This window comes from Microtus ochrogaster, unplaced genomic scaffold, assembly GCF_000317375.1.
Source record: "Microtus ochrogaster isolate Prairie Vole_2 unplaced genomic scaffold, MicOch1.0 UNK21, whole genome shotgun sequence".
In the NCBI taxonomy this organism is placed as follows: domain Eukaryota; kingdom Metazoa; phylum Chordata; class Mammalia; order Rodentia; family Cricetidae; genus Microtus; species Microtus ochrogaster.
In genome coordinates, this window is record NW_004949119.1 from 1414866 (window position 1) to 1426173 (window position 11308).

Below are 11308 nucleotides of genomic sequence, written 5' to 3' on the forward strand. Positions count from 1 at the left end.
CAGGAGGGACTTTGCAGAGGCAAAGGTGGACATGTGTTTAATCATGTTCTCTTTTCCAATTTTCTACCCTCCTGACAGAACCTGAAGTGGAGGCAGAGCTCGGAGGTTCTTTCATCAGTCTGAGGCGGGCTGTTTCTCAGCTGAGCTCCATGGATTCCTCCTTGCTCTTCACGGTACTTTGGTTTCTAGTTCCCTAGGACGTATGAGAAAGCTGTGTGAGGGCAAATGCGCATGTGCACACAGTCCTGGGGTGCTGCAGACCTTCCTGACATTGGCAGAGGACAGTGGACTGGGAAAGATGGTTTACTCTTCCTTGTTTTGCTTTTAGCAGAGCTACCGTGAAGACTTAGCTTCTAAGAGCATAGCAACAGGCTCTACATATTTTTAAATAAATATTGATTGTTATTTATTAATATATGTTTTACATACTTTTTCTCATAAATGCTTTTAAAATTTTTTTTATTTTTATATGCATTGGTGTTTGAGAGAGTTGGATCCACTGGAATTTCAGTTACAGATGATTGTGAGCTGCAATCTGGGTGCTAGGAATTGAACCACTGAACCATCTCTCCAACCTATCATAAACGCTTTTTAAAGATTTTATTTTTAATTGTATGTACATGTATGCCTGAGTGTAGGTGTGCATATGAGTGTAGGTGTCGGCGGAGGCCAGAAGGGGTCACCACTGCTGCATGAGATGGACTTAAAAGTAGTGTAAACATTTACAGGCCATAGGTGCTGGGAACGGAACTCTGGTTCTCTGAAAGAGAAGTATGTAGTCTTTTTTTTTTTCCGTTTTTTTTGAGACAGGGTTTCTCGGTGTAGCCTTGGCTGTCCTGGAACTTGCTCCATAGACCACGCTGGCCTCAAACTCACAGAGATCCACCTGCCTCTGCCTTTCGAGTGCTGGGATTAAAGGTGCGCACCACCTCCACCCAGCCGGTATGTACTCTTAACCACAGGGCCGTCTTTCCAGCCCAACCTCATAAACATTTTTTAATTCCATTGCATGAAATATATCATGTTTCACATGAAAAATAATTTTACCTTGCTCCAATAACTTGTTCTCACAGCTTTAGATTCCACTAGTTAATTTTTATTGTTGGTTTGTTTGTTTAATTTTTTTTGTTTTGTTTTTTGGTTTGTTTTTTTTTTTAAAAAAAAACAGGATCTTACCTACCCCAGGCTGATCTTGAATTCACTATGTAGCTGAAGATGACCTTGAATTTGTGATCCTTCTGCCTTTGTTCCTGAATCACCAGTATTTCAATCATGCTTTCAGATGCCTGGTGTATGTAGTATTAGGGTTATTAATGATTTTCCTGCTGCTGTGATAGTCCATCGTAGTGGGGAAGTCATGGCAGGCCGAGGTCGGTGGTCACATTATATCACAGTCAGGTGGCAGAGAGTGATGAAGGATCAGTTTGGTGTCTCCTTTCATTCCTCCCAGGACCCCAGCCCATAAAATGGTGCTGGACACAATTAGGTGGGTCTTCTCACCTCAGTGAACCTAACTAGATAATCTTTACCAGACGTGTCCCAGAGTTTGTTTCCATGGGGATTCTAAATCGTGTCAAGTTGATGACATTTATCATCATACCAGCCTTTAACTTTAAAGATGGGATCTCAGGTAGCCCAGGCTGGCCTTCAGCTTCCTATATAGCTGAGGATGGTCTTGATCTCCTGGTCCTCTGGTCTCCATTTCCCATTGCTGGGATTACAGGCACAACACACCTGTCTGCTGTGGTATTTTATTGTGTGTTCTGAGTTAAAGAGAAACCCCAAAGCCTTTTTTAGGTGGGAAAAGAAAATCACAAGTTGAGTTGGGGAAACAGTGGATGCAAGCACCTGCTGCCCAGTCCTGACCTGAGTTCCACCCGGGGAACCTGTAAAGCCAGATGCCGTGGTCTGCTGCTGGGATCCCAGCACTTCTATGGCGGGGTCTCAGGCAGAGGCATTAGCCTGGAGTACACTGCACAGCAAAGCCAGGGAGGCCCTCTTCAAGGTGGAAGACAAGACCTGGTTCTCCTGACCTGCATGCACACACACACACACACACACACACACACAAATCACAACTTCACTGAGGAGGAATGAGTAGGAAAAAAAATGTTTTAGCTATAACAGAAATTGAAATGTTTTCTTCTTAAGCTGGGTTACATTATATGGGTGTGTATTATATTGCTGTATATTTTTATGTTTTAAGAAATTCATAGTGCGTTTCAAAATACCTTTTAAGCTAGGAATATAGCTCAATGGAAGATTACTTCCTCGTGTATGCAAAGCTATAGATTTCCAGCACTCCAAAAAACAAAAAAAATAAAATAAAAAGTACATAAAATATGCTTTCTCTTAGACTTTGATACTAGGAAAATATATTTAGGTCATTTCCTTATTTTCCAGTCTAAGGCCACTTGAAGTAGGTGAGCTAGGGCCAGTGAGATAGCTCAGCAGGTACAAGTCTGGTGACCTGGGGTGACCCTCGTAGAGGTGGAAGGGGAGAACCAACTCCAGCAAGTTCTCCTCTGGCCCATCCATGCACCACGGCACATGTACCATCCCCCACATACACTATTAATAATACAATTGAACAACTTTATGAAATAAGTGAGCTAGAAAAAGATTCCCCCACGAATTGGTCTAGACACCCTCTCTAAAGCCAGACCTTCCTTTGTGTCTCTAGGCTCGAGCTCTTCTCCGCTGGCATGATGGTCATCAGTTCTGCAGCAAAAGTGGGCAGCCCACTAAGAAGAACGTGGCTGGCAGCAAGCGAGTGTGTCCTTCCAATAACATCATCTATTATCCACAGGTGGGGCACAGTACCTGGGAGAAGGCAGCCTGGACTACCTGAGATACTTTCACAAAACCAAAGCAGGTGGCTGGAGAGATGGCTCAGCAGTTAAGAGCACGGGCTGCTCTCTTCCAAAGGTTCCCAGCACCCACATGGCAGCTCACAAGTCTGTAACTCCAGTTCCAGGGAATCCAATACCCTCTTCTGGCCTCCTTGGGCACCAGGCATGCATGTGGGGCACATACCTACATACAGACAAAACATTCATACAGATAAAATAAAAGACATTGTGGTCAGCACTTGGGAGGCAGAGGTGGGCAGATCTCTGTGAATTTGAGGCCAGCCTGGTCTCCACAGTGAGTTCTAGGACAGCCAGGGCTATGTAGAGAGACCCTGTCTCCAAACAAACAAACAAAACAAAAAATAAATTAAAAAACAAAAACAAATAAATTTATCTCAAAAATATTTCTCTTTGTTTTTTGAAAAAGGGTCTCTCTATGTAGCCCTGGCTACCCTAGAATTTGCTATGTAAAATGAGAAAAGAGGAAAAAGAAAATTGAGGACAGTAGTCCAAGAAAGCTGCTGCCACTCTGCCGTGGGGAAGGAAGGCTTCCATGCTTGCCTGTTCCTTTTGTCTTCTAGGCCCCCAAATGGCGGCAGCTCAGTTTCCGTTCTCCTTTCCTAGATGGCCCCTGTGGTGATCACCCTGGTGACAGATGGAGCCCGGTGCCTACTTGCCCGCCAGAGCTCCTTTCCCAAGGGACTGTATTCTGCCCTGGCAGGCTTCTGTGATATAGGTGAGGGGTTCAAGGGAGGAGCTGCAGGTGACACGTCCTGATGCCACAAACATGCACCCTCATGTCAAGGAAATTTTCCTGGAATCATGTATGATTTTCCTACATAGCAGGAGGCAAAGTTTCACACATGCAGCACAGCGGGAAGAATGACCCAGTGGGTGCCCCTTCACCCACCGCCTTAGTTTTATAATCTTTAGTACACTCTTCCCACATATCCGTTTGTCTGCCCGGCCATCAACCCGTCTTACTTCCTGATGAACCAATTACAGACGTTAGTGAATCTTTCAGCACACACAACACTGCTCACTGGACTCCCATGCCTACTGACACTGCTTTTCCGTATGCGGTTATCTCTTTACTGGGTCAAGTCTACAGACAGTGAAAAGGGCAGCAGTAACCTCCCCCACGGCTACACTCACCGGCATCAAAACCAGCCCACTAGACTTGAGCACTTGCTGATTCCTCGTGCTGGGGACTGAGACTCGGGACCTCACAGGAGCAGCGCGTTCAGACTCCTTTCACACAGTAGAGGACGTACAATTGTCCTGCTCCCTGGCTGTCTGGAATTAATCTGAGTGCTTTCAGGTGAAAGTGTGGAAGAGGCCATCCGGCGAGAAGTTGCAGAAGAGGTGGGCCTGGAAGTGGAAAACCTACAGTACTCCACGTCCCAGCACTGGCCCTTTCCCAATAGCTCGCTCATGATTGCTTGTCATGCAACCGTGAAACCAGGGCAGACGGAGGTAAATTCTGAACTTTCCCTTATGCTGTGGTGTCCCCTTCACAGGCCACTGAGTGCTCTCTGAGCATGTGTTTAAGGAGACTGTCCAGGTTATATGGCAGTATAGAAGATAATCAGTGTCATGAAGGAACATGCACCTGAGGCTGGAACAAATAATCACCATTCCCCCTTGCTGTGTCTCAGCAATGACACAGCTTCCCTTTGAGCTGCTTTGTAGAAGCATCATTAACACCCAGCCTGCTGGTGGACTGGGGGTGGGGCTCAAATGGCAGAGTGCGAGCCTAACATACTCCAAGTTAGGGGTTCAGTCCTCAAGCACCATGGCAACCCAAACTGGTAGTCTCATAATCCCAACACTTGCAAGGTGGAGGCGGGAGGGAGAACTCGAGGCCAGCCTAGACTACGTGAGGCCCTGTTTGATTTTAAAACCATCTGTAGACATCTAATGCATCTAACTTGCTGGGTTTGGAGAGAGCATGTTTTAGGAGCCAACAGTCAGATGACTGGCAGGGTCATAGACTTTACCCATCATTTTCTGTCCCCCTGTTTTTCCTCTGTGGTAAGAGCAATGAACATAAGCTTTATTTTAATGTATTCAGGAGAATATTGCTAACTGTGAGTGTTGTACAGACCTCCACAACTTAGTATGTTTAAGTGAAACTTTATATCCTTTGACCACTGCTTCCCCATTTCCCGCTCCTTCTGGGCCTTGGAACCAAGCACTCGACTCTTGGCCTCTACATGTTTGACTATTTTAGAGTCTGCAAGCACTGAGACCGTGTAGATTTGCATAAGGCTTATTCTACTTAGCATGTCTTCCAGGCCCATCATCTTATTATAAATGTTTGATTTCCTTCCTTTAAAAAACTCAGTAATGCCAGCCAGGGTGACAAATACCTGTTACCTTGGTACTTGGGAAGCAGAGGAAGGAAGATTCAGGAGTTTAAGACCAGCTTTGGTTGACATTGCAAGTTGAAGGCAACCTAGGACTGCATTAGACCATCTCAAAAAAATAGCATACAAAACCTCTCAATACTAGTTCATAATGTGTCACACTTTCCTTCTTGACATACATCTAGACTGTTTTTATATCATGGATGTAACAATAAGAATAGAGAGGTGCCTTTGACATCCTGATTTCAGTACACTTGGATTATGTGGTCAGAAGTGGGATTGCTGGATCAAATAATAGTTCTACTTTTTAAAATTTTATTTCACTGTGTGTGATAGGATTTCACTGTGTATCCCTGGCTGATCTAAAATTTACTATGTAGACCACGCAGGCCTGGAACTCCAAGAGCTCCACCCATCTCTGCTTCCCCAGTGCTGGGTTAAAGGCCAGGGCAACATTTTTATTTTTTTTATAGAACTTCCATATATAGAACTACAGTGGTTGCACCAGTTTACGCTTCTGCCAGTCGTTTATAGTGGCCCTCCATTTCCATATCCTTGCCAACATCTGTTGTCCATTTGTTCACTTTTGAGGCAGGCTCTAAGTAGCCCAGGTTGGCTTTCAACTTACTGTGTCACTCTGACTTGCCTCAAATTCAGGGTCTTCCTGTTTCTGCTTCCCAAGTGCTGAGGTTACAGATATGTCATGATGACAGGCTTCTTGGTTTTTTTGATAGTAGCCATCTGACTTAGCCGCCTTTCTATTTCTGTGAAGAGACACCAAGGCAACTTGTAAAATAACTTGTGAACTGGGGTCTTGCTAACAGTTCCAGAGGGTGAGTCGGTGACTATCATGGGAGGAAGGCATGGTGCTGGAGAAGGAGCTGAGGGATGACATCCGGTCCACAAGCAGGAGGGAGAGAGAGTAAGGAGGAATGGAATGGGCTTTTGAAACCACACCTCCTCTCATGAGGCCACACCTCCTAACCCTTCCCAAACAGTCCCACCTTCTGGGGACCAAGCATTCAAACATGTGAGCCCATGGGGGCCATTCTCATCCAAACCATCACACCACCTTAGAAGGTATGCAGCCATCTTGACTTTGCTCTGCATTTCTCTGATCAGTGACACTCTGTATTCTCCCATATATTTGTTTGCCATTTGTATTTCTTCTAAGAACCATCTATTCAGGTGTTGCCTGTTTTCCCCAGTGCTAGGGATTGAACACAGGATCTCAAGGGTGCACGCTACCGCCGAGCTCTTCCCATTCTGTGTGTGGTGCTGAGCTGCAAGGGATCCTTTACATTGTCTGGATGGATATTCTTTATAAGCTGTTTGTTCTACAGACATTCTCTCACATCCCGTGGGATGCTTTTTCATTTTGTGTTTCCTTTGCTGTATAGAAACTTTTTTCTTCTGAGACAGAGTTTCTCTGTGTAGCACCGACTGTCCTGGAACTCACAAGGGAGACCAGGCTGGCCTCAAACTCACAGAGATCCTCCTGCCTCTGCCTCCAAGTGCTGGGATTTAAAGAGTGTGCCCCCACTGCCTGACTTTTTATTCTGATCTCATCTTGTCTGCTTCAGTTTTTCCTGTCTTTGCTTTTAATGGCACACCTAAAAAAAGTCTGTGCCCAGCCCAGTATCACAAAACAGTGATAGCAGTTTCTTCTAAAAGGTTTGTGTACAATTAATTCTTGATAACATTTTGTGTTGTTTTTTTGGTGGAAAGAGTGCAGTTTCGATCTTTTCATGTGTATCCAGTGTGCCAACCCCATTTATGTTGAGATTTTTTTCACCTTCAGTTTTGGTTTGGTTTGGTTTGGTTTTTGGTTTTTTGAGGCAGGGTTTCTCTGTAGCTTTGGAGTCTTTCCTGGAACTTGCTCTCAAGACCAGGCTGGCCTCAAACTCTTAGAGATCCACCTGTCTCTGCCTCCGGAGTGCTGGGATTAAAGGCGTGCGCCACCACCGCCCAGCCTCACCTTCAGTTTTTAATAGTACCTTATATAGAGACAGAATACACACACCTCACTTAACAGTTTGGGAATTGGTCTTACTGCTCAGGGAATTCAGGATGTTGAGGAATAATGATATAAAACTCTAGGAACTTCTGGTTGAAAGGGACTTAATGTCTTACCTCAATCCACCTCGGTTGTCTGTAGCATGTCTGACAGATGGAAGTCACCGAAGGCCCTGCCTATCAGTTTGCCTATTCTGTTGTCTGATTTTTATGTCTGACAGATGGAAGTCACCAAAGGCCCTGCCTATCAGTTTGCCTATTCTGTTGTCTGATTTTTATGGGCTCTAATCTGCTTCCACTTCCTGGGACAGTCTGTGTTTACTTTGCTTCTTGCTGTTAGTCATCATTCACCTTTACCCTTTAGAGAAGAGAAGCATTTGTACAGATGTGTTTGTGTGTGTGCTTGGTGGAAATCAGAGACAGGCTGTGGGCGTCTGTTCTCCCCCACGTCTGGTGTGAGTCCTGGGGACCAGGCGGAGGTCCTCAGGCTTGGCAACAAGAGCCTTTACCTGCTGAGACAGGTTGCCAACCCTGTGTCTGCTTTTTAATTGAACGAGTTATACAGTTGATGCAGACACAATTAATTATAACTTACCACTCAGTGGTAAGTGGTATTTTAGTGTCTATACTTTGGGATTTTATGTGTATGTACGCTGGGTAGTGAAACCAGGCTTAACAAATGTTTTTAGCCTTGTACAAATAAGATTTTTTTAATTTATACTTTTTAAAAGAACTATTTAAAAATACATTTAATTCTCTCTTGTGTTTCTGGTTTTAACCTAGCCCATCAATGTCAGGTGTTATCATTTGAGAAAACATAATTCTATTTGCATTTTCTCACTTTAGGCCTAGTATTTTTAAGTTTTATATCTTCTCATTTCGCCCCCTCCCCCTTGTCTTCCAGATCCAGGTGAACCTGAGAGAACTAGAAGCAGCTGCCTGGTTCAGTCTGGATGAGGTGGCCGCAGCCCTGATGAGAAAGGGCTCCTTTATTGAGCAACAGAGTGATGGTCTCCCACTGCTCCTGCCCCCCAAGTTAGCTGTTGCCCACCACATGATTAAGACATGGGTGGAAACACAGACCTGTTCCTCCCTGGCTGCCATCTAGATCCCTCCCATGCAGCTGAAGGGCTGCAGAGATGGACTGCAGAGGAGGTGGCAGAGCCCGCTCCAGGGCCACCTCGTACGAAGGAGCTCTTAGGAGTTCCTGTTAATAAAAGAACAACCACAAATGTCAGTGTAAGCTGGATAGAACTTCCTGTGCCCGCACTTGTCCAGCTACTCTGAAGGCTGAAGCAAGAGCATCACTTTTCCCTAACAACCTGGGAAACACATGGAGACTCTGTCTCTTTGACAAAGCAGAGGTCTAAGGAAAATGTTGATCGATGAGAGGCTAACTATGAAAAGCTGAGGGAAGGCGCTGATTTGTTTGGTGGGGGTCATCTTCTCTGTGGCTGTAGGAGCAAACACTTTGCAGCGTGTGGCTCATTGATGTTGCATTTACAGGAAACTGCCGAATGTGCCTGCGGTGATTTATCTTAGTATCTAAACTCACATTTGAATTGCTTCTGGCCCCACAGAAAAATAACATAAATAATGTTTTTGAATTTGTGTGTAGGTATATTCTTTTTTAAATTTTATTATTATAAGTGTTTGCCTTCATATACATCTTTGCACAACATGCCTGCCTAGTTCCTATGGAGGCCAGAAGAGGGTGTCAGATCCCCTGGAACCGGAGTTCCAGACTGTGGCTAGCTGCCATGTGGGTGCTGGGACTCAAACTTGAGTCTTCAGGACGACAGGCTCTGATCCCTCTCCAGCCCCTATAGGTGTGTTCTTTTGTGGTAGGAAAAGTCGACTTTTGTAGCAGTTGTTGTTAGAGGTGGAACCCAGGGCCTCACACATGGTAGGCAAGTGCTCTATCACAGAGCCCAAAAGCTATGGTTTTATCTTTGTAAGCTCTTGAAGGGGTGAAGAAAGTGGAGCAAAGGTCTTCCACAGCACGCTCTACAGGCAACCAGAGGCTGTGTAGTTTTTTGAAGTAGCTAAACCCCAGGACTGGAGATGATTTGAAAAACTATGTTGTCTTTCCGGCTCTTTCATTTGTTCAGTTTGTGACCCAGGGAAGAGACTAAACAAAAAACAGCACTGGACTCTGCACACCCAGAGAGTGCTGCTTCAGTTAAGGGGATGGCGAGGCCAAGTAAACACCATGCCTGAAGCTCAAGTCAGGACGACCCCCAACTCCACCCATGGTGCCAGAGACTGAGCTCAGGACCTCATGCACCTAGGCAAGCCTGTCACTGAGCTGCACCCCAGCGCCTGTGTCCTCTATATCTTGCTGCTGTAAAAGAGAAGATTCCCTGGAGGAAATATATTCATGCTTTTACTCAGACTTGGTTTTTTTTTTTTCTGTTCTGTGGTTCAAATTTTAGAAAAATGAGAATGGGGTGGGGACAGGAAAGCTCTTTGTGTGTGACAGAAAAATGTTTGAGTCTAGATTGCCAGGCTGTGACACAACTGGGAAATGTGTAGAATCTGGAAAGAGTGACCGCGGCAAGTCCTAGCTTCAGATAACAGCACTCATTGATGGTTAAAAGATAGAAGACCCAGCCGCCCTACGATTAGTGGAGCATTTATCTAATTATTTTTTTATTTTTTATTATCAATAAAAAATTGGGAGTCAGATATTGAGATAAGAATCTGAATGATCAGAGAAGTGGCAGAGAAGCTACCAGTGACCTCCTGTATCTTCCATTTCTCCATCCAAAAGTCTGAGATTCTTTCAACCCACCTCCTTACTTCCTGTTTCCTATCTGTCCTCAGTCCTCCAAAATCTCTATTGTTAATTTGATCAGCTAGTCGCTAACTCCGCCTTCTGACTCAAAGCAAACTTAATGGTCAGAATGCAAGATATCACACAACACATTAAAGCCCCATAGCACTAGGCAAAAGATTCCAGAAGTGAAAAATTTGAAGCTCTGAATTTCCCTTTGACCCCAAAAGGTCACTTCTGGGAAAACCCAGGTGCCTCCATCAGAAATTCTTGAAAGATACTGGCAGCTCGCCTCCACCCAAGGAGGACAGCACTTGGGAAAGGAACCTGAGATTTCTGCACACCCCTGCAGTCAGGAAACAGTTCAGGGTCTGTGTACTACCTGCTCATGCCGTGAACGGGCTGAGTTTGGAGAAGGGCTCAGGGTTCCGGCTTAATTATGTGCTTTTTGATGAATCTGGGTTTTTTGGAAAAGATGAGAGAAGCTAATAGGAGACACCGCAATATTGAACTTCATTTTCCCAGCACGAGTTGGGTAGAGGGGCCTTACCACTCCAAGGTTATCTGGAAGATGGGGCTGGGATACTGAAAATGGCAGGTCTGTGGGCACAGGGTGCACAGGCACACACATGCATGTACACACAACAAGGGATTGTGGAAGCACTAAGGATAGAGTGGTATAGCCGGGGCCATGGTGCAGATTAGCCAAACCTTTTCCCAAATGTATTGGTCACCAGAGGGAGTCTGCACCAAGCTCAGTCACCGTTGGTAATGGGAATAGAGAAACAGCCTGCTCTTGACTTAGTTTTATGTTTACCCTTCCTCAACATTTTGTCATCAATGAAGATATAATTAACATCATGAGTGCATTATGGGAAAGCTGGGACCGAACCATAATGTGGGGACTAAATTTCAAAACAAACTGTAAGATGTACTTACTCTCTTTGTTTGGTTTTTTAATTTATTCTTAACATTTAAAGTTATTTAAAATGCTACCAATTAAAAAAATTCATCTGCTACTTCTGCATGTGTGTGTTTGCATGCAGGCACACCTGTGTTCATGTGTGAAGGCAGAGGTCAACTTCAAGAGCCAGCCACGTGGTTGAGAAAAGGTCTCACTGGCCAGGAGCTTGCTGATTAGACGAGGCTAGCTGACCAGGGCTAGGACTATAAACATTTGCCACCAGGCCTGGCTTTTTTTGGTGGATTCTAGGGAACTGAAAGGTGCAGCAAGCATTTCATCGATACAGCTCTCCACCCAGCCTGATTTTTATTAATGTATAAATTTATATTTT

At 44.8% G+C, this 11308-nt stretch overlaps 1 protein-coding gene across 3 annotated transcripts in view; it reads left to right on the forward strand.

The window, feature by feature from the left end:
* Positions 1 to 9630, forward strand: part of Nudt13 (nudix hydrolase 13) — a 43664-nt gene extending 34034 nt beyond the window's left edge. The window contains exons 5-9 of one of the 3 annotated variants that reach the window (XM_005367610.2): positions 79 to 173; positions 2684 to 2809; positions 3477 to 3588; positions 4174 to 4328; positions 8142 to 9630. In XM_005367610.2, the coding sequence (XP_005367667.1) occupies positions 79 to 173; positions 2684 to 2809; positions 3477 to 3588; positions 4174 to 4328; positions 8142 to 8345 (692 nt within the window). In that variant the 3' untranslated portion in view covers positions 8346 to 9630. The remainder of the gene's footprint in view (positions 1 to 78; positions 174 to 2683; positions 2810 to 3476; positions 3589 to 4173; positions 4329 to 8141) is intronic. The other 2 variants (XM_013353957.1, XM_026789559.1) reach the window with 2 other exon arrangements.
* Positions 9631 to 11308: the final 1678 nt, after the last annotated feature.